We start from the raw sequence: 20,401 nt of genomic DNA on the forward strand, positions 1-20,401 counted from the left end.
AGATGATCTTGGACATAACTTGCCGCTCAGAGGCTAATTCTCCTCATCTGCAAAATGCTGCGGGTGAAAGGAGATTGTCACACAGAGTTCCTAATTCATGCTGTCAGCTGTTGTTTATTTTATTTGATTTGTCCAGCTGTTCTTTAAATGGCAGGCACTCTGCTCCTCATGGAAGTGTCCTCTGCCCCAGGAGAGGCCCCGCCCGGCACCACGGCCTGTGGAGGGGGGAGACTTGCCTCCAGTTCCTCTCTGCTGAGGCTGGAGCTGGAGAGGAGGGTTGCACCAGGAACCCAAAACTTGTGAAACCCCTGTTGCTTGCTTCCTCATTTAAAAGAGCAATTGGTCCCATCTGAGGAAGAAGTTGCAGCAAGGGGCTCTTGGGGAAGAAAGAAGTGGCTGTGCACACAGCTGTGCTTCTCTCTCTCTGGATCCAAGTGTTTCCTGCACTTCCTGAGGAATCCAGATATCTTTTTCCTTTTTTGAAGTTTTTAACACAATTTTTGATCTTTTTTAATCCAATGATACTTTTCTAAGAAAACAGTAATTCTGATTTAAATTCAATGTATTTAAATGTACCACAATGATTTTTAAATATCCCATTCTATTTCTCAAACTAAAACTCAAGGAAAATGTATTCTATACCTTTAAAATTAAGGCAATTTTCCAGACATCTTTTTTTAGTATCAGCTTTATGGAGATATATTCACATACAAGCCACCCATTTAAAGTATATACAATTCAATGGTATTTAGTATATTCAGCGTTGTAAAATCAACTATCAATTTTAGAAAATTTTCATCACCATAAAAAGAACCCCTTACCCATTAGCACTCACCACCACCTCGTCCAGCTCTAGGCAATCTCTAATCTCCTTTCTGCCTCTAAGGATTTTCCTCATCTGGACATTTAACATAAATGGAGTCACACAGTATGCAGTCTGTAGCGACTGGCATCTTTCACTCAGCATACTGTTTTCAAGGTTCATCCACATTGTAGCATGTGTCAATACCTCATTCCTTTTTATTGCCAAATAATATTCCATTGTATAAATATACTACATTTGATTTACCCATTCACCAGTTGATGGGTATTAGGCATCCTTTTTGACTTAATATGTTAACTGCAATCATAGCTATCATCTGTTGAGTACTTACCATGTGCTAGGCACTTGACCTAATTTCTGACCCTTGCAACAATCCAGAGACAGGTCTATTTCTCCCTTTATACTGATAAAGAAACTGAGATGTAGAGGTGAAGTGGCCCATCCAAGGTCACACTAGTGACAGAGCCGGGATGAAAAAAGGGTTGGCCTGGCCCCCCAGTCCGTGTTCTTCCCACTACCCCATCCCACCCCCATGTGCTCTGCTCTCTCCTTCCAGTTGGCACTGAGGCCAGAACAAGAAAGAATTCACTCATTCAGTGATCTTTCATTCAACGAGCCCTAACCGGCACGACATGGACAGCAAGCACGCATGAGTCACTGAGCCAGGTAAGACCCACATGCCGCTTCCTGGAGTTTGCTGTCCAGGTGAGGAGAGGTCATCATGCAAGGAGGCAGGTGCCAGTCACCAAGAAGGGTGTGACCAAGTGCCGAGAACTCAGAGCTGTTGGAGAGCCTAAGGAAAGATTTTTAGAGAAGATGGCGTTTTGAACAGGACCCCAGTAGACCAGGCAGATTTCCCCGGCAGAGACGGGAAGAGTCACCATGGAGAGGAATTGGTGTGCTCACAGACGCCCAGACCAGGAACCTTGGTCCACCAAGAAGGAATTCTGTCCTCCTGGAGGTGGGAGGTGAAGAGGGTGGGGAAGGTAGGGGAGTGGTTGGAATCACATTGCTGAGAGCCATGAATGCCAGGCTGCAGTCTAAGCTTTGCCCCATGGACAGCAGGAAGCCATTGGAAAGCTTTGGAGCAAGACAAGATGAAAGCCGTTCACGAGCACTCTGATGTCTGTCTTCAGACCCAGGTCCCCAGGCCCCTGGAAATTACGCTTCCAGCTCTTCACAAAAGAGCTGTGTTTCAGCCCCTTGTGTATCTCTGTAACCCCAGCACCTAGGACAGTGCCTGATGCCTTGTAGAGGCTCCATAAACATTTGTTGATTGACAGACTGATTGGATGAATGAATCTGCCTGCCAGCCCCCTCCCCCTCACTATTCTCTCCTGGCCCCTCTCCAGGCTAAGAGGAAGAAAACGCCTGGTGTATTCCAGATTGTCCCATCTCGCCCACCTACCATCTCTCTCCCTCCAGGTCCCTCCCCTTCTCCCTCCTTGCTACCCCTTTCCTTTCTGGTCATGAGGAAATGAAGGAATAAGTGTGCACGTGCTACCACCATGGGCTAGGCAGTAGCAATTACCTTAAATACACACTGTCACCCTCAAGGATAGAAATGATTCATTGCTTTTTGAATGTGGGGAAGTTGTGATCCAGAGTGGTTAAGGGACTTGCCCAGCTGCTGGGTAGCAGGACTGAGACTAACCAGGGGCCCTTCTGATTCCATCTAGTGCTTCCAGCTGGAGGTGTGGAGTATTGTGGTGGGGAGTGGGATGGGGTGCAGAGGCAGAGGAGGCAAAAGAAGGGACTCCTGGGGGGCTGGCCCCGTGGCCGAGTGGTTAAGTTTGCGCGCTCCGCTACAGGCGGCCCAGTGTTTCGTTGGTTAGAATCCTGGGCGCGGACATGGCACTGCTCGTCAGACCACGCTGAGGCAGCGTCCCACATGCCACAACTAGAAGAACCCACAACGAAGAATACACAACTATGTACCGGGGGGCTTTGGGGAGAAAAAGGAAAAAATAAAATCTTTAAATAAATAAATAAATAAAAGAAGGGACTCCTGGGAGGGGGTGAGGGTGCAGGGGTGGAGGGGCTTCTCAAGCCCATCGTACAACCAGGTAGCTGGATACAAGTCTGAAGGCTCCTACCCTACACTGGGTCCAGCTGCCACATCAGGATGCTGCTGCCAGATTCCTCGACTCCACTCCTGTGTCCACTCCCCAGGAAGCTGGGGCATGGGGCAGGAACATACACACACACAACAGCCCCAAAGCCTGAAGTGGTGAAACAGTAGTTGCTTTAAGCAGAAAGACTTTACTGTTCTACAAAATTCTTCTCCCGAGAACATTTTTATATAATTCCCAAAGTCAATCATCATCTCCCTTCTTGTTGAGGAAAACATCCCTAAGAGGTTTTGTCAGAAATCCTTCAGTCGAGCAGGCCAGCTGGTACCCAAGGCTCTCTGGGTGGCCTGATTCTCTGCCACTCCTCTTAAAACCTTCTAGAATGTTAGCTTCAGAAAGAACCTCCAATTCCAGAATCCTCTCATTTTACAGGTGGGAAACTGATGCTCAGCCCAGAGGAGGGTCTGCTCAAGGGCCTCCAGCATCAGTGGCAGAGCTGGATCTCAGGCCCAGGGCCCCCGGTCCCACCCCACCCCTCTCTCTTCTTTCTCCCAAGGCTCTCTAACCAAGCCTTGGTTGCTGCCACTCTCTGACGAAGGCTGTGCCTTTGAGGGAGAGCTGGACACCACCTCCAAATGCCAGGGGGCATAGCTGAGGCCATGACAACCTCACTCTCCACCTGGAAATTTACCTGGCGGTACAGGGCGCAGGCACACACGGGCTTCAGGGCCAAAGAGGCCTAGAGAAGCAGGTGACACACCTCCTCTCCCATCACATCACGTCCCTTTGGGTCAAGGCTCTACCAAGGCCATGTGCGTCCTGCTCTGGGACTAAGGAGAACTTCCCCAAGCTTTTGCTTTGGGTCTGTATGGTATCTATCAGCTTGGCATTGAAATTCTTTTCTTGCCTGTCAGAAGTCTCAGCCAGCAGTTATGTGTCTTCTTTTTTTTTAAGACAAAGTAATGTCTTCTTAATACAAATTGCCTGAGTGAGCAAGACTTTCCGGATACGGGGTTCTCAAAGGTAGGGGAAGATTAGCAAAAGCATCCGCAGAGCCTAAAAGGGAGGGCTTCCGAAATAAGCGATTGCAAGGGGGCCTTCTTTCCCCTGGCACTCTCGGTACACCAGGAAGGGGTGGATGAATGTCAGAAGAGTGATGAGCGCCAGCATCACGTTCACCTGGAGGGGGACAGGAAGTGGTGAGGTGAAGTCCGGGAACTCTGAGCAATGCCCACGACCAATGAGGGGACCAGAATTCTGCCTAGTTTATCTTCCACTTTCCACTCAGACACTCTGGTGGCCTGGAGGAAGGACTCTGCGTTACTTTTCATTCTGCCCTGTGGAGCCAGGTGGGGAGGGATATTGTGCCCATTTCATGGAGGAAGAGAGGCCCAGGTGGCATTCAGTGACCAGCTCAGGGTCACACAGGAAGCTGACGGAGGGACGAGAGCTACATCATATCTTCTGAATATTCAGTTAGGGTGCTCCGATATCACAACCAAGTAATTCTCCTCAGTCTTTCAGTTCAGGGTTTTTTTTTTTCTCCCAGTGACTGATTTGAACTCCTGTTCTACACTTTGCTGATCTTTTTAAAATGAGGCTAAAGGGCTGTGCAGTGGTCAGAACACTTAATTGAAAGTCAAAGGACTTCTGCTCCTTTGCTGTGGGTTTCTGAACATAGAAGTCCCACAAACCAAATCTTTGAGCCTCAGTTTCTCCTATCTGCAAACAGCTGGAGAGTCATGCCCACCTCCCAGGGCTGGACGGGTGAGCATCCCTGGTGGTGTGGGGATGCAGGGGCGAGAGCATAGACTCCTGCCGCTCAGATCAGCTGTGGAATCCAATGCACGTTGCATCCCTAGGGCCGAGGCCAAGGTCCACCTGTGCTCATCGCAAGCAGGAAATATCTTTGAAGTCTTAGGTTTTCATGAATCATTGTGAGGATTTTGCGTTCTCCTCTAGAATATGATTACTTGTCTCCACACACATAAAAAAATATTTTCTCCCCAAATCTCTGAAGCACGTGGGCCCCCTGGGCAGCCACCCCATGATAACCCTGTGGTTTCAGGTACCCACAGCACAAGGCAGGGTGCTCCCACTGAGCCCAGTTTGAGAAGCAAGACCAAGGATGTACCCGTGTGCAGCAATGTTCCTGCAGGAAATACTTCAGCCTGATTTGGGGCTCCCCCTGCTGGGTGCCCATTGAGTCACCCCGATCTGGATGTCCTTGGTGGTCTGAGGCCCACAATACTCACGTAGAACGGGTCATTCTGGAGGGGGCCCTTGATGAAGGTGAAGATGGGGAACTGGAGCAGAGACACAATGGCTGACAAGGCCATCACTAGCCCAAAGATCTTCCCAAAGTGTTCCGGAGGGAAACTGAGAGAGAGACAAATGGGGTTCCAGTGAGACTCAGGGACCCTCCCTCCAGGCAGGGCCTGATCTGGGTGGGCCTTTGTCAGCTACTTGCTCACAACTCCCCTGTCCTCGGCCTGCCTTCACCCACCCTCACCCATACAGCCCACTCCCCGTTGCCTTTGTTCAGGCTTTCAAACCACAGAACACAGAGAAGTTATTATGCTTGACAGTGGGAAAACAGCAAGGACCCAGACACACGCTGCATCCCAGGGAAGTTGCAAGAAAAAGGTGAACACAAAAACACATCACTATATGCCAGATGATGTGTGCACCATCAAAGGCAGCAAGAATAGAGTGCCCAGAGCCCAAATAAGGGAAGACACTTTATTTCCAACTCTTCCCTGGGAGTGTTGGAACAGAAGTGAACCTCGGAGGGTGAATAAGCGTTCACCAGATAGATAACAGAGGCAGAGGGAGAGCTGATACGAAGACTCAAGTACATGAAAGCTCTACTCCTCCTGCCAGCCTCACCTCCAGGCACCACCCCCTACACCTGCTCCCAGACTCTGTCTCTATCACCTGACCATCTCAGGCCCATCCTCACCTCCCAATTTCTGTACCTCCAGCACGCTTCCCTTTGCCCCGTGTGTCCCCCATTATGTAATGCACCCCAAGCCCACTTACACAAGGGTCAGGAAGGCAGCATTGCCTCCATAGAGGAAGGAGCGGCTGATCACTTGCAGGATGTAGGTGACGTACTGGTGGAGGAGGACAGGGACTGAGGCACAGAGGGCGAAGCCCAGGCACAGCAGAGACGTCAGCGCCAGAGAAGGAACCGTGGAGCAAAGGGCCACCGCCGAGGCTGAGAAACCTGGTCCAAAAGGGAAGAGGAGAGGCTGCCTGCAAGCGGGCACAATGGAGGGCAGGAAGGAGGCAAGAGAGATCTGGGTATAGGGAGGAACCACCATCCATCTAACTTTCCAGGCAGAAACCCAGGGGGTCATCCTCGAATCCTCTTTCTCCCACATGCCCCATCTCCAGTCCATCAATGAATGTTGATGATCCACCTCCTAATTATCATTCAAATGTATCCACTCTTCTCCATCCCCACCAACTCATCCTACTTTTAAACCACCATCACTCACTCACAGATTACACAGATTGCAATGGCCTCCTAACAGGGCCACCTGCTCTGGCCCCTGCAACCTGCAGCCAGGCAGTCTGTATAGCATGACAGATACTAACAAAAGACAGGGGCGATCCAAACAGCCATCCAGAGGGACAGCTGTCTTGGCTGTACTGCAGCCCCATCACGGATGACTAGGCAGCGTGAGAGGAGTGAGGAGAAGGCCCTGCTTGGGAGCATCCTCAGGACAGAGAGTCACACAGCAGGAAGACCGCAGAACAGGGCGTGCAGTATGCGGCCTTTATCTGCGAGCGAAATTATGTCTATATAGTCTGTCTTTAAGAAAAAGATCATTGCCTAAAGACAGAGTGAATGAACAGGGTGCAGGGAACAGAGAGGAAAACTAAACTTCTTTCAATGTATACTGTTTCATGGTTTTGGCTTTGGGAAAATGTAAATATTTGCTATACAAATGTTTAAAAATTCAATTAAATTAAAATAATAGGAAGAGAACAAGCAAAGCAACCCTCCAAAATCAGGAACAAAATAAAACCAATGAACATTACTTTATGTCAAGTTGGTGATTCTTAAAACAGTAATTTGACTGTACATCGTCTTGTGGGACATATGCTAAGGAGGAGAATGGAAGGAAGGATGAAAAGACGGAAGGACAGAGAGAGAGAGAGGCACAGCATTCAGCAACAGTCTTGTTATTAATAGTATCGGTATTGCTAAAACCAGTGATAATATATAAAATATATTTTTAAAATACTATACAAGTGTATGTCTGTATAGTATTGTTAAGAACCAACAGTTCCAGAGGAAGAGAAAAAGAGATAGAAATGTAAAATTTGAATTAAAGTATCATTATTAGGCATTCATGATGTATTTTTTCTTCCAAAAAATTATGTGTGCTTTAACTCTATCCAAAGCCCAAAAGCAATGACAACCCAGGAGAATTAGAAATGCTAGCATCCAGACTACAGTCTTTAAATACCATGTCCCATCAAAGGGACCCAGCGTTGCTTGGCGAAATGGCTGGTTTCAGGTCTGGGATCGGAAACATACCCCATGAGATGGACGTGAATATCCCATTGTGCTAGAAAGTAAAGACACTCTCTAAAACGAATGGGATTATGTCTAAAGGACACAGATACTGGATTGGTAAAGTTCCCAATGGCCAAAGATGTGGCAGTTTGAACATCAAAAGGAATCGTGGTGAAAATGGATTGAAACACATCAAGTACATTTAAAATGAGACTTTGAAAGGGAAACAATGAGTAGTCACCCCTGAAGGTTGCTAGGGCATCACTTCATTATTCTCAAAACTGGTAAAAAGAAGAAAAACCAAGCATTTATGCCAGGGTAACAAAATAGTTAATAAGGGGAAGTTTTTCTTTCTAAAGGAATTCTCACTGTTGAAAGCAGAGGGAAAGATGGAAACAGGAAATCACCACTTTGCAGCCATAATAAAATAATGGGTCGAGGCATTGATCATCAATGGCTGCTACAATCATCAGGCACACAGTCGATGGGGAACTTTATAATAAGTGGATGAGACTGACAATGTCTGAGCCCATTGATCAACCTTAACATGATAAGAACAGGACAATAGGTACCAGGGGCCTGCTGACAGGAGCCCACAGGAAGCCCACAGCTCCACCTCTGAATTATTCTTGCCAAAAATATTAAACTGAGTCTCCTTGAACTTCCAACCTGTGTGTTTACAGGAAATACCCAAAGAAACATTTTAAATGACACCAAAAGGATGCTAAATCCAAAATGTGGGAAATGTGACAGAACAAACCACCCCATTTCTTCAACAAATAAACAAGGACAAAAAGCATGTGGGAGACGATGCTTCTACGTTTAAAAAGACTTAAAAGGCACATCAACCAAATACCCTGTGTGGCTCTGAATTTGAACAAATGAACTGTAAAAAGACATATTTGAGACAATTAGGGAAATTTGAGCAGACTGCATAGTAGACGATATTAAGAAATCATTGAGGGTTTTTTGTAGATGTGATAATGATACTATGGTGATATTTAAGTAAAAGAGGACTTATCTGTTAGAGCTACAACCTGAAGTATTTACAGATGAAATGGTTTGATGACTGAGATTTGCTGTAGAATACTCCAGCAGGGTAGGAGAAGCAGGGCAGGGGAGTCAGGGAGGGGTGTAGATGAAAGTCATAGGAGAAATGTTACTCTCTACTTTTGTCCCTCCGCATCCCCAAGCCCTGCAGGTTAAAATACCTCAGCACCCCTCTGTTCCTCGACTGATGTCCAAGGAGCTTGTCTAAGCTCCTCGGCATGGGGCACAGCCTGCCCCTTCTCACGGCTCTCTCTCCAGACCCTTCCATACTCCTTTGTACCCTGGCAAGCCTCAATTACACTTTTTTTAATTTTTGCTGAGGAAGATTCGCCCTGAGCTAACATCTGTGAATCTGTGCCAATCTTCCATTATTTTGTATGTGGGTTGCCACCGCAGCATGGCTGATGAGTGGTGTAGGTCTGCACCTGGGATCCAAACCAATGAACCTGGGCCGCTGAAGCAGAGTGTGCTTAACTTCACCACTACACCACTGGCCAGTCCTTGAATCACTTGAAGGGATTCCTCGGATTCCTCAAGGTTTCCCTCTCTCCTTCACAACCTTGACCCCACCTTCAGCCCACCGTATTCTTGGGCCACTCTCCCAGGGCTGTCATCTTCATCTCCTTACTTCTAACTCATCCTTCAGGTTTCAGCTTAGATGACACTTTCTCCAGGAAGCCTTCCCATACAACAATCTCATCCTTATCTAGAACAGGTTGTGTGCCCTTATTGTGTCCCCATAGCCCACTGTGGGTTTACTTCATGGTTTGTAATGCCTAGTTACTTGTCTTTCTCCACTCTCTACACTGAGAACAAGGACATATCTGTCTTGTCCGCTGTTGAATCTGGATCTACGTCTGGCCCATCATTGTCACTCAGCGACTAGTGGTTAGACAGACAGATGGATAGATGGATGGAGGAATGGAGGGATAGATGGATGGATGCAAGTAGAAAAAGATTAATGAACAAAAGAGAAGATGGGCAGAAAGGTAATGAAGATCTCTCCTCTCCTGGTTCCCTGATGCTCCAGAGACCAGGTCTCACCTGTCTTGCTCCCTTTCTTCTGGTACCTCTGTTTAAGCTGGTCCATGAGCAGGCCATTCCAGGGGGCACAGAGCACTCCAAAGAACTGAGTGATGGCAAAGGCATTTGTGTAGATACTGACTGCAGAGGGCAGAGAAGGGTTGAGAGATAAGAAATTTCCAGGACTGCCTTACAGGAGGGGATCCACGCACACTGCCCTGCCTGACCATCCTCCCCACATCCCTGCTCAGACCTTTCTCTGGAGCACAGAGCCCTACTGGGCTTAGCACCCTGCCCCCGTCGAGGTTCCAAGTCCCCAGCTGGGATGCACAGATGGGATGCCTCCCAGCCCTGCCACATACCTAGTGCCCTGTCTCCCTTGGCCAAGGGGGTGAGTAGAGAGTTGAGGGTGCCAATGAAGAGGTAATGCCACAATTGTATCATAGACAGCCACATCTATGTGCCAGGCAACGCGCCGAGAGAAAGCGTAGCTCCAGAAAGAGCAGAGTTCCTGCTGGTGCCCTGCATCTGGGATCTCTGACGGAGAAAGGAGGATCTGGGCATGAATTACAAGGAAAGTGGAGCACGGGGGTGAACAACAGTGTTGAAGCCTTAATGGAACAGTTTGAGGTCCACGTTCACCTTCTATTCTTGCCTCCCAGAACTCATCCGGCATGCTCTCTGAGCTGCCCGCAAGCGGGACATGCTCACCTCTATGCCTTTGTCATCCTGGCCCTAACACCTTGAATGACCTTCCCCATGTTCTTCTCATCTACTGAAATCTCATCTGTCTTTCACAGTTTGAGTTCAATGACACTTCTTGCACTAACACTTTCCTGATCTTTCTCAGCCAGGATGGTGGAAAAAAAAGAGAAGGAAAGGAGAAAGTTAGACATGAGATGAGGGTTAGTGGCTGACAGCTGTTGTCTCAGCTGCTCTGCATCCCCTCTCTTTCGGTACCAGGACCCTGGTTTCTTCTGGAAATATACCCCTGCCCTTTTCATCATGGTCCAGATGGGCCTGTGAATTAAGCGTTCTGTTCCTCAGCCAAGGTCGCCCAATCCGATCATTCTCCCTAGAGAGGCAGACTGGCTGTGACTTTTGACTGGGACCCCGAGGCGTATCCTGGTTCTGCTCATCCTGGAGTCCAGAAAGTTCAATTTTCCCTTGATTTTGTGAGCTTCCCAGAATCCCATTCTTGTTTCTACCTCAGCCAGCAGTGGTTTGTGATGTTTGTAACCAAAGACCCAAGAGATGAGGAAGTAACAGAGGCGGTGATGGAAATGGAACAGTGAGAGGGCAGACCCAGGAGACCTGCAGAAATGGGGACAAATAAGGCAGACTTAGGACTGAAGACTTGGGGGACAGGAAGGAAAATGATGGAAGATGGAATTCAGGGGGTAGTGTGGTAATAACATGAGAGAAAGAAAAGAGGAACAGAAAGCAGAAAAGAAACAAAAGTCTTGCCCCTGTCTGGACCTTGTATAAAGTGAGGGGGTTGAGAAGACCCCACAGGTCCTTTCTCCACCTGACCTTTCCTGATTGAGTCTTTAGGGGAGCTCTGGAGGTGAGGGACCAGCTCGACCTCCACGAAGACCAGGTTCTGAAGGGGTACTGGGTTCACCAGCAGGGCTCACCTTCCTTTGGTGAAACGAACTCCGACTGTCCCTCCAGCTCTTTGGACTCCACTGTCTTCTGCTCCTCCTCCCTGCTGTCCTTCCCAGAGCACAGGCTGTGGAAACAGAAGCCCCCTCAGCCCAGCCCAAGGGCTGTGAGCTGAGCCTGAGTCTCAGGCTGGAGGGAACAGTGCAGGCGATCCCCCGTTTCACAGCACAGTGAAATCACCTCTTTACAACCCCGAAGCCCAAGTCACAGCCAGACCATTTAAATCAGAGTGTCTGGGAGTGGCAGCCAGGCTTCCAGATTTTTTGAAGATCTCCGAGTGATTCTGTGATTCTGATACCCAGCAAAGTTTGGGAACCACCGGAGGCGTGGGCAGAGGAGGAGAGGCTGAGTTCACATCCCAGCTCTTGTTCTTTCTGGCTGTGGCAACACGACTCATATATAACCCTTCCAACCCCCATTGTTCCCATTTGGAAAATGGAGCTAAGGCGATCTATCTGAGAGGATCATGGTGAGATGAAATCAGAGAGCACTTGGGATCTGGCAGATAGTAAGTCAGCAGCAAATGAAAGCTCTCCCTCTACTGCTTGTGGGGAAGAGCTGCAAAAAGGGTCACATTTCTTCACTTCCTCTGTTCTCCACTCTTTGCGATGGAATTTTGCAGCTCTGACTATTTCCCCATCCCCTGAATCTGCAGCGGGTCTTGTCAGCTGCCTCAGCCAAGAGAATGCAGCAGAAATCATGCTTTGCCGATTAAAGCCCTGAACTTTAAGAAAGCTTGTGCATTTCTGCACTCTCTCTATTGGAACCCTGGAACCACCACATGGACAAGCCCAAGCCAGCCTGCCAGAAGATGAGAGCCAGGTGTCCCAGACATCCCTGTTACCCCCAGTGACCTCCAGAGAAAACTCGCGTGAATGAGGTCATCCTAGACAAGCCAGCCCCGAGCTAGCCCACTAGATGATCAGAGGCAAGAATGAGCCCTGTCAAGATCATCCGAGTCTGTCCCTGATCAGTAGAATTCGTCAGCTACCCACAGACCCAGGAAAAATAATAAATGCTTAAGGTTTCAGGACACTGAGTTCTGGGGTAGTCTGTTATGCAGCAATTGCCAACTGACACACCCATTCTGGTCTTCCTCTCCTGTGACAGGTTTCCTCTGCCCTACTGTGACCATAACTTTCCCATCCCCTGCTTCCGTCCCAGGTCACATGGGGGCTCTGGCTCACAATCGCTAGATCATAGTCCTTACCCATAGCAGTAGCTGGTGGGCAGCGCGTAGGGGATGTGCCCCCGGGGCAGAAGGAGGAAAGTGCGCCCAACATGCCAGACACTGAAGACTGAGAAGAAGAGGAAGGAGGCCCTGAGGCTGATGCCCTGTTCATAAAGGAGCTGCAGATAATGGAGGGAAAAAAGTCAGTGTAGGGGCCAGCCCAGTGGCATGGTGCTTAAGTTCACATGCTCTGCTATGGCAGCCTGGGGTTCGTGGGTTCAGATCACGGGCGTGGACGTGCACAGTGCTCATCAAGCCATGTTGCTGTGGCGTCCCACATACAAAATAGAGGAAGATTGGCACAGATGTTAGCTCAGGGACACTCTTCCTCACCAAAAAAAAAAAGGTAAGGAAATTCTGACACATGCAATAACATGGATGTACCTTGAGGACATCATGCTAAGTGAAGTAAGCCAGTTATAGAAGGATAACTGTTACGTGATTCCATTTGGATGAGGTCCCTAGAGTAGCCAAATTCACAGAGACAGAAAGTAGAAGGGTGGTTGCCAGGAGCTGGGTGGGGTGGGATACTGGTGAGTTAGTGTTTAATGAGGACAGAGTTTCAGTTACACGAGATTGAAAAGAGTTCAATCTGGAGATGGATGGTGGTGTTGCTTGCCTAACAATATGATGAACTTAATGCCACTGAGCCATACACTTAAAAATGTTTAAGATGGTAAATTTTATTCTATATATTTTACCACACCAAAGAAAAGTCCAGATAAGAAGCAGGAGCTGGAACCCCAGTTTCTAAGAATGAGTCTTGGTACAGATTGTTGCCTTCCACCCTGGAAGCTAATTAATTAAACCTCGTACACACATAGCCTCCCTGTCACCCCAGGGCCCAACCAGCAGCAGAGGAGGCAGCGTATTATCCATCCCCACAGCCTTATAGAGCCTCCTAGTGAAGTTTCTCAGACATCTTGCAGCCTGGTGCTTTTTTTTTTTTTAATGGCAGCAAAGTCCTTTTGTTCAAACCAAAATTTAAACAGAAATTCAACTTATGAAACACATCAGTGGGGAGTGGCCCGGTCATCCTGCCCCTTATTCTCCTTCGTAATCAACATAACACCAAAGGGAACCCCTCGGTGTTCCTCGACACCCAGTTTGAAAACTATTGATCTAGCCCAACCTCCTCACTTTACAGAGGGTGAAACTGAGGTCCAGAGAGGCACAAGGAATTGCTCAAGGTCAGAGTAAGCAGCAGCAAGGTCAGAGTAAACGGAGATCTCCAGCTCCTGCTCTGGCGCGCTCTCTCTCCTTCCAACTCCAAAGAGGGAAGAGAGAAAGGGAAGCACATCCAGGGGAAGGAGGAAGAACCTGGAAAGTGGTTCTTGTACGAGTGGTAGAAAGGCTTGAGTATGTGCCCCAAGGCTCAGCCTGTGGGCGACCCTCCAAGCCCAGGTGCTCACAGTACTAAGCTAGTTTCATATCTGGATAGTGACTCCCAGAGATCCTCTTCTCTTGCCCCTGGCCCACAGGCTGTGCCAGCTGCCTCTGGCCTAACACAAAGCCCAGAGGGAATTCCCAAGTCGGTCAGCTTGGGGTGTCAAGGACTCATATTCTTTTATTCCTTTCACTCATTCATCCTTAGTTTGCTAGCTTTTGTCCTCCAGCTTGTTGCCTCGTAATCACAGAATGGATGTCACAGCTCCACCTATATTCAAACATTCAAACAGTTGCCACAACATTCAAAGAGGAAGGGTGGAAAGCGGGACCAAGGAGGAAGGCTTTCTTTTTGCTCTGCTCTCATCTTCCAACAAGGAGAGAAATACCCTTAAAGTCCTCATGAATACAACCCCTTCACCTCACTAACAAGGACAGGAGAACATGCCCACCTCTACTCTCATTAGCAAGGAGGAAAGCGACTGCCTCAGTTGGCTTAGATTAATCAGGATTCATCCCCTGGACTAGGCGGATGGACGTACCCTTCTGTGGAGGACAGGCCTCTTCACAAGAAGCCGTCCCTGAGGTCCAGCATTGGTGAGATCCATGGCAAGCCCAAGACCCGTAGTCCCGTTGTCAGAGGACTGCTCATATTCAGGGAACTCAGCCCTGCTGCTTCTTCGCCACCCACCTCCCCTGGGGTTCTCCGACCCTGTCCTGTTCCACCACCTCCAACACCTTTAGAAAAAAAGCACATCTGGGAGACTGTTCTTTTTGTTCCTGAAACTCCACATCCCATCAGATGCCTGGACAGGTACACACTCATGTTCACACACAAATGTACACCTGTACATAGGTGTGCTCAGACACACACTAACATGTTTGCACACCCCAAAACATACTGGCTAAAGACACACAAGTACACACATGTGTGCACACACAGATTCAGGCATCTTACGGTGCAGGGCTTCATAGGTGTCCACAGACACACAGGCCTATCCATTAATACAGAGAGATGTACAAATGGTACAACCTCAAACAACACACAAATACACACTGACTCAAAGATTTACGCACATTTACATATACAGATTCACACATACACAGATACACACAGATATACAAAGAGTGACTCGCTTACACACCCAAATATATACACATGCGTGTGCACGTGCATCTCCAGAAATATTTGTACCTTCTCTTTGTGCTCCATGTAGAATGACAGCCAAGGAAGTATTTCTGTCTCAGAGTGCCCCCCTCATTCTCTCCCCACAGCCCAAGGCTGTCTGCCCTCTTAATATCCAGTCTCAGGTCTGAACTTCTGCTTCATCAACTCCAGGTCCTACCAGGAGCCAAGCATCCTGCCTCGAACAAGGTGAAGATCAGCAACAGTGCTCTCTCTCTATGTCCCCTGGGTCGGAGAACACGGGGTGAGGGAGAGAAGCTGAGGCCTGGGGTTGTAGACACAGCATGGGAGCCACAGGCTACCAGATACCCTGACTGGCCCAAAGACCCTCCTGCTGGGAGGCACCTCCATCTTGAGAATGTGGCCCCTTTAGGGAGGCAGGCTACAGATGGGGGAGAGGGAAGGACAGGCACCCTCCTGGGAATGGAGTGGGCAACAGATCTCAGAAGAAGTTGGGGCCTTTCAATTCACCCACAGTGGCTGGAAGAATGGAAAACAGGGGCCAGTATCTGAGGTCAACAAGACAGAGGAATAGAGGAACAGGCTTCCTGCAAGACAAGTAGACAAGACTACTTTCTCCTCCCTCCCACATGCTTATCCAGATGGCATCTCACTGCTCCACCCCAATCCTTGAATCAGCAAGATCAGCTCTGTTTTTGACAGCCACCCCACTCCCACCCAAACCCACCCTGCATACTGAACCCAAAAGAAACAGGAGGGCCAGTTCCCCACCCCCCAGCGAATGGGATCTACCCCAGAGCCCACTCCCACCCAAACCCACCCTGCATACTGAACCCAAACGAAACAGGAGGGCCAGTTCCCCACCCCCCAGCGAATGGAATCCCCAAGCCAGGGCTGAGAAGGGTCCTCCGGAGTCCATGCTCCGCCCCCAGGTGGCGCTGCAGCCCAACACCTCACCAACCCCACCCACCTCTACCAGGAGCCCTACTCCACCACCTTTTACTTTCCTCAAAGCCCCACCCTGCGGGAGTGATGGCTTCCAGGCGTTTCCAACCCCAGGGAATGCTCCAAAGTGAGCAGTGAAGGAACGAGTCAGGAAATGCTGTGGGAAGTGTGGTTTTATTTCCAGGAGGGACAAGGGGACGAGCCCAGTGTCCAGGGGGCAGACGGGAAACTGTGAAGGGAGGAGGCTTCAAGGCAGGGTCTCCGAGTCAGCGGCTTAGAAGGAGCAGATGAAGGGCATACGCGTTTCGCAAGGAGCTCCTCGCCAGTGACCATCTGGGAGTAGAGAGCACAGTGAGGTCAGCTGCCCATCTGAGTGTGGCTTGTGCCCCCCTCCGTTTCTCCTCAGGCACCTCATACCCTCCCTCGCCTGCTGTGGCTGTGATCAGTCAGCCATATGTTGCCTACACATCCCTACCAGCTAACATTTCTAGAGCTCCCACAGTGAGGGAGGCAGGGTGATTAAGTGCTTTCATCTTCACAATGACTCCAAGAGATGGGTGCTAGCTCATCCCCATTTCCCAGATGAGGAAACTGAGGCTTAGCGGGGATAATGACTTGCCTGTGTCTCAGCTGGCCAGAGGCAGAGCCGGGATGTGAACCAGAGCAGTCTTACTCCAGCGCCTATGGTCTTAGCCATTGTACTAAGCTCCCTCACATCCCTCATCCATGCTGTTGGAAGCTGGAGAAGTGTCTGTCAGCCATCCATAATTCCCACATCTTTCCTTCATCTCTCATCCACACTTAAATTCATATCTGCTATTCTCATCTGTCGCCCTCATATCAGAAGAGGGAAAGGACGCCCCCCCCCCTCACTCCAGGCCAAAAGATGGAAAGCCCGCATCTAGCCCCCACACGGGGTACCCCATCACCTGGTTTTGCTTTGAGGAATCCTTCCCTACATCTCAGCCCTTCTCAAAGAGAGGACGTTGGCTGTCCGGTTGGGTGGAGGGTGTGAGTTTGGGGAGGAGTGTTGAGACAGCTCAAAAGGATAGTATGTAAGAGTCCACATTGACCAGTTCCCCTTTCCCAGTCCCCCTCACCTCTGCTGCTTAGAGCAACACAGCCAACTCCGATAATTCCAAGCTTCTGCAGGGCCCAGTTTTTATAATCACAGCGGCTCCCATCAGTCCAGGAACATGTCGGTTTCAGGGGCTAGAGAAGGGATAGGCTGCATAAGAGGGCTGATGTCCAGGAATACATAGATAATCATGGTCTCCAGAGAATGCCCACTGAGCACCAAGCATCCCTTTCTGGACACTCACTATATGTATAATCTCTTCTCACTGTTCACCCGGCTAGAAGCCAGATATCCTAGAGATCCATCCCTGAGTGTAGGCAATGGCATCATCACACAGAGTAGGCTTCTCAAACTTCATTGTATATACAAATCTCCTGGGGATCTTGTTGAAACACAGATTCTGATTCAGGAGGTGTGGGGTGCAGCCCAAGATTGTGCATTTCAAGCAAGCTACCAAGGGATGCTTATACTACTGCTTCATGGACCACCCTTGAGTAGCAAATGTCATGGCACTTATTCATCCACAATCCCAGAGCCACTCTAACAGAACAAGGACTCCATTTGAGACATGAGACAACTGAGGCTCAAGGAAGCCATTCAGCTAGTGAGTGACCAAGATGGGCCAAGGTTCCCAAGATGTGAACCTATCTCATGACGCCAGTGGTGTGCTGGTAAGTGTTTAACAACCATCTCTGGGGGAAGGTGAGAAGGCAGAGGGACTTGTAGCGGTTGCCAATTTCCTTGGTGTAAATTCATCCACCATGGGAGATTTCAAGCTACAAGCATGAAGTCATTGAACATGGAGTTGGGAAGAGATGTGCCTAATCACTGGTTCTCCTGAGCCAGTACAAGCCAGCTCCACCTCATCACCACCTGCCTAAGGTCACCTCAGCTGCTGGGATAAGACTGGAGGCCAGCAGGTGTACCCTCGAGGTGATCAGAAAGAACTTCCTGTACCTGGGACTTGGCCCCTCACTTACCATGGGCAACAAGTAGCATCCAATCCAGGCCTGGCCTTGGTGGATATCCTTGATCATGTGCTGGAGGCGACGGTTTAAGCTGGAGCTGTGTATAGAGACAAGATGGCCTCGGTAGCGACTCCTGCAGACATTCTGCAGAGAAGAAGAGGTGGTGTAAAGAATTCACTCTCCTTTTGTTCAAGTCCATGAGTCTCCAGCAGACAGCCCTACATCCCTTTTCAGTTCATAAAGCGGGGACCTACTTGCCCCCTTCAATCTCATCGCTTGCTCCTTTTACTGCTGTCAGGAACTTCTTGCAGGAAATAATAATAATACTCAGAATCATTATAGCCCCCATTTATTGAGAGTTTACAATGACCCAGGGACTATTCTAAATACTTTCCATGTATTATCTCATTGAAACTTCACCAGAAGTCTAAGAGCTTGGAACGATATGTCTCCACTTTACAAATGAAGATACTGAAGCTCTGAAAGGTGAAGTGACTTTCCCAGGTAACACAACCATTGACAGGCAGAGCCAGGATTGAACACAGGTCTATCTAATACCAAAGACTTTGTCCAAATCAGTGGTTCTCAAAGTGCAGTCTCCAGGCAACAATATCATCGTCACCTGGGAATGTGGTATAAATGCAGACTCTTGGGCACCGTCAGAGACTTGCTAAATCAGAAATTTGGGGGTAAGGGGTCCAAAAATCTGTTTTTTAACAGATTTAATATCGCTAGGAGATTCTGGTGAACATTAGGCTTTGATAACCACTAGTCTAAATGTGTATGGAACAGGGGTTTGAATCCACTCTCTTCTTCTCCACCAAATCCTCCACAGTAGCTTTGATGCCACTCACCTCAGCAGCCCAAAACGTCGTAGGAGTTTGCACCAAGCGGTAGTGGCGGGTCTTGCACCCAGGAGAGCCAGACAATTGAACTGTATCCTCTTCCCTGGGGCACTGCAAGTCTTCACCTAGGGCAGCTGGGTGCAACTCCATGGCCTGCTCATCCTCAAAGGTGTCTTGATTGGTGGAAGCCTCAGCCTCCTCTCCTTCTGACTGAATCACCTCCTCTGTCAGAGACAACTCCCCCTCTTGTGCCCCTGAACCTTCCACATCCTGGATCAGGTCGGTCTGTGTCTCTCGGATGTCCAAATGGGGGTCATCACTCTCTGGGAAGAAGAGGCAACTTGCCATCAGATAAGTTCTCCCCTCTTCCAGTGCCATGGACAGCTCTGATCCCACTCAACCCTTCCTATGGACGCCACCTGGCACCAAGACTAGAAGGATCGCTGAGGTGTTGGGTGAGGCAAGAACTCGGGTCACATGCACAAATGGATGAGAACCTGACTTCTGGCTGACACCACAGGTGTGTATTTTGGGGTGGGAGAATGCACCTGTGAGAAGCCCTTCGCCTACACAAGTGGATGGTTTTCTCTGTGAAGGAGCCCTGACAGAAAGTTCAGGTCACAGTTGTGAGTCCAGGAGAAATCTTAACAGAGATGAGCTGGGTCAACTGAAGAGGGGAGGCTGTGGCCTCGGCCCCATGAGTGCAAAAACAGTGCAGAAAAGAGGAGAAAAGAGAAATATAGATGAGACGAGAAGGGGAGGACTTACCCAGATGAAGAGCAGCAACTGTCCCCAGCAGGAGAAGGGGCAGGAGCAGAGGGCGTTTCATATCTACTCAGTCTTGTGACAGGGACACAGCTCCACTTTTCCTCCCTGAGATGTCCAGTGTGTCTGCACAGCCCCTGTCACACGGCAAAGAAGAAGAGTTTGTTTAACTGGTTTATTAAAGGGCAAACTAGAGAGATTCCAACTTGTCCAATGAACAGACTCTGTGCTGGAGAATCAGGGAGAGGACTTGGGGGTGTCAACTCAACGTGAAAAATCCCCTTTTTCCTGAGAACTCCATCACTGCTCAACGGAAAAACACTTAGCCCAGACCCTGGAGGAACAGGTCTGCTCAGGAACAGGGCAAATTTCACTCACAGTGGAGAAAAAGAGGGAAGAAGTGTAGCCATTAGGGTCCTAAGGACAGACCTCTGAGGTGTTTGCCAGATAGGGTTCCGCTTCCTCCCAAGCCCCGGACCCGTCCTCCATGGGCAGCCAGGGAAGCACTCACCTCCTGAGAGTCTGAGGCTCTGGTGTCAGTGTCTCTGGCTGCTGGGCCCCAGAGGCAACCCTTATACTGGGCTTTTGGGGAAGTGGGAAGAGACGCAGGGAGGGGTGCGGGGCATTGGAGCTGATCAGGAGTTTGCTCAATCCTCTCCCCCCTGAGCCCTGCTCTCTACTATGACTGCAGGGACCTGCCTCCTGGGGTCTACTGCCATCCACCCTGGTGTGCTCGAGAAGACCCCAGATATCTATTGTTGAGGCAAAGTTGTTATTACTGTCCCTAAAGGGCCCCATCTGAACAATAGTCCTTAATCCAAGGATCAGCTTCCCTTTGGTCAATATCCCAACAAACAGAGTGGAGAATCCAG

The 20,401-nt window shown here is 49.2% G+C and overlaps 2 protein-coding genes and 1 pseudogene across 2 annotated transcripts; all 3 read right to left on the bottom strand.

The window, feature by feature from the left end:
• Nucleotides 1-14,389, bottom strand: part of LOC138916467 (equilibrative nucleobase transporter 1-like) — a 45,394-nt pseudogene extending 31,005 nt beyond the window's left edge.
• Nucleotides 3,439-10,032, bottom strand: LOC100147418 (equilibrative nucleobase transporter 1-like). The gene is made up of 5 exons (XM_023654886.2): nucleotides 9,862-10,032; nucleotides 9,521-9,640; nucleotides 5,938-6,124; nucleotides 5,151-5,274; nucleotides 3,439-4,074 (listed from the first exon to the last, which is right to left on the bottom strand). Exons 1-5 carry the CDS (start codon nucleotides 9,953-9,955, stop codon nucleotides 3,952-3,954), a joined length of 648 nt encoding a protein of 215 aa, XP_023510654.2. The 5' UTR covers nucleotides 9,956-10,032; the 3' UTR covers nucleotides 3,439-3,951.
• Nucleotides 14,390-16,028: 1,639 nt separating the features above from the next.
• LOC100147109 (proteoglycan 3) lies at nucleotides 16,029-20,117 on the bottom strand. Its single transcript, XM_001917289.5, has 6 exons — nucleotides 20,041-20,117; nucleotides 19,533-19,666; nucleotides 18,774-19,087; nucleotides 17,932-18,063; nucleotides 16,974-17,085; nucleotides 16,029-16,206 (listed from the first exon to the last, which is right to left on the bottom strand). The coding sequence occupies exons 2-6, from the start codon at nucleotides 19,591-19,593 to the stop codon at nucleotides 16,148-16,150; spliced, it is 678 nt and encodes a 225-aa protein (XP_001917324.3). The 5' UTR covers nucleotides 19,594-19,666; nucleotides 20,041-20,117; the 3' UTR covers nucleotides 16,029-16,147.
• Nucleotides 20,118-20,401: the final 284 nt, after the last annotated feature.

The sequence above is a fragment of the Equus caballus genome, chromosome 12 (genome assembly GCF_041296265.1).
Source record: "Equus caballus isolate H_3958 breed thoroughbred chromosome 12, TB-T2T, whole genome shotgun sequence".
Taxonomy (NCBI): domain Eukaryota; kingdom Metazoa; phylum Chordata; class Mammalia; order Perissodactyla; family Equidae; genus Equus; species Equus caballus.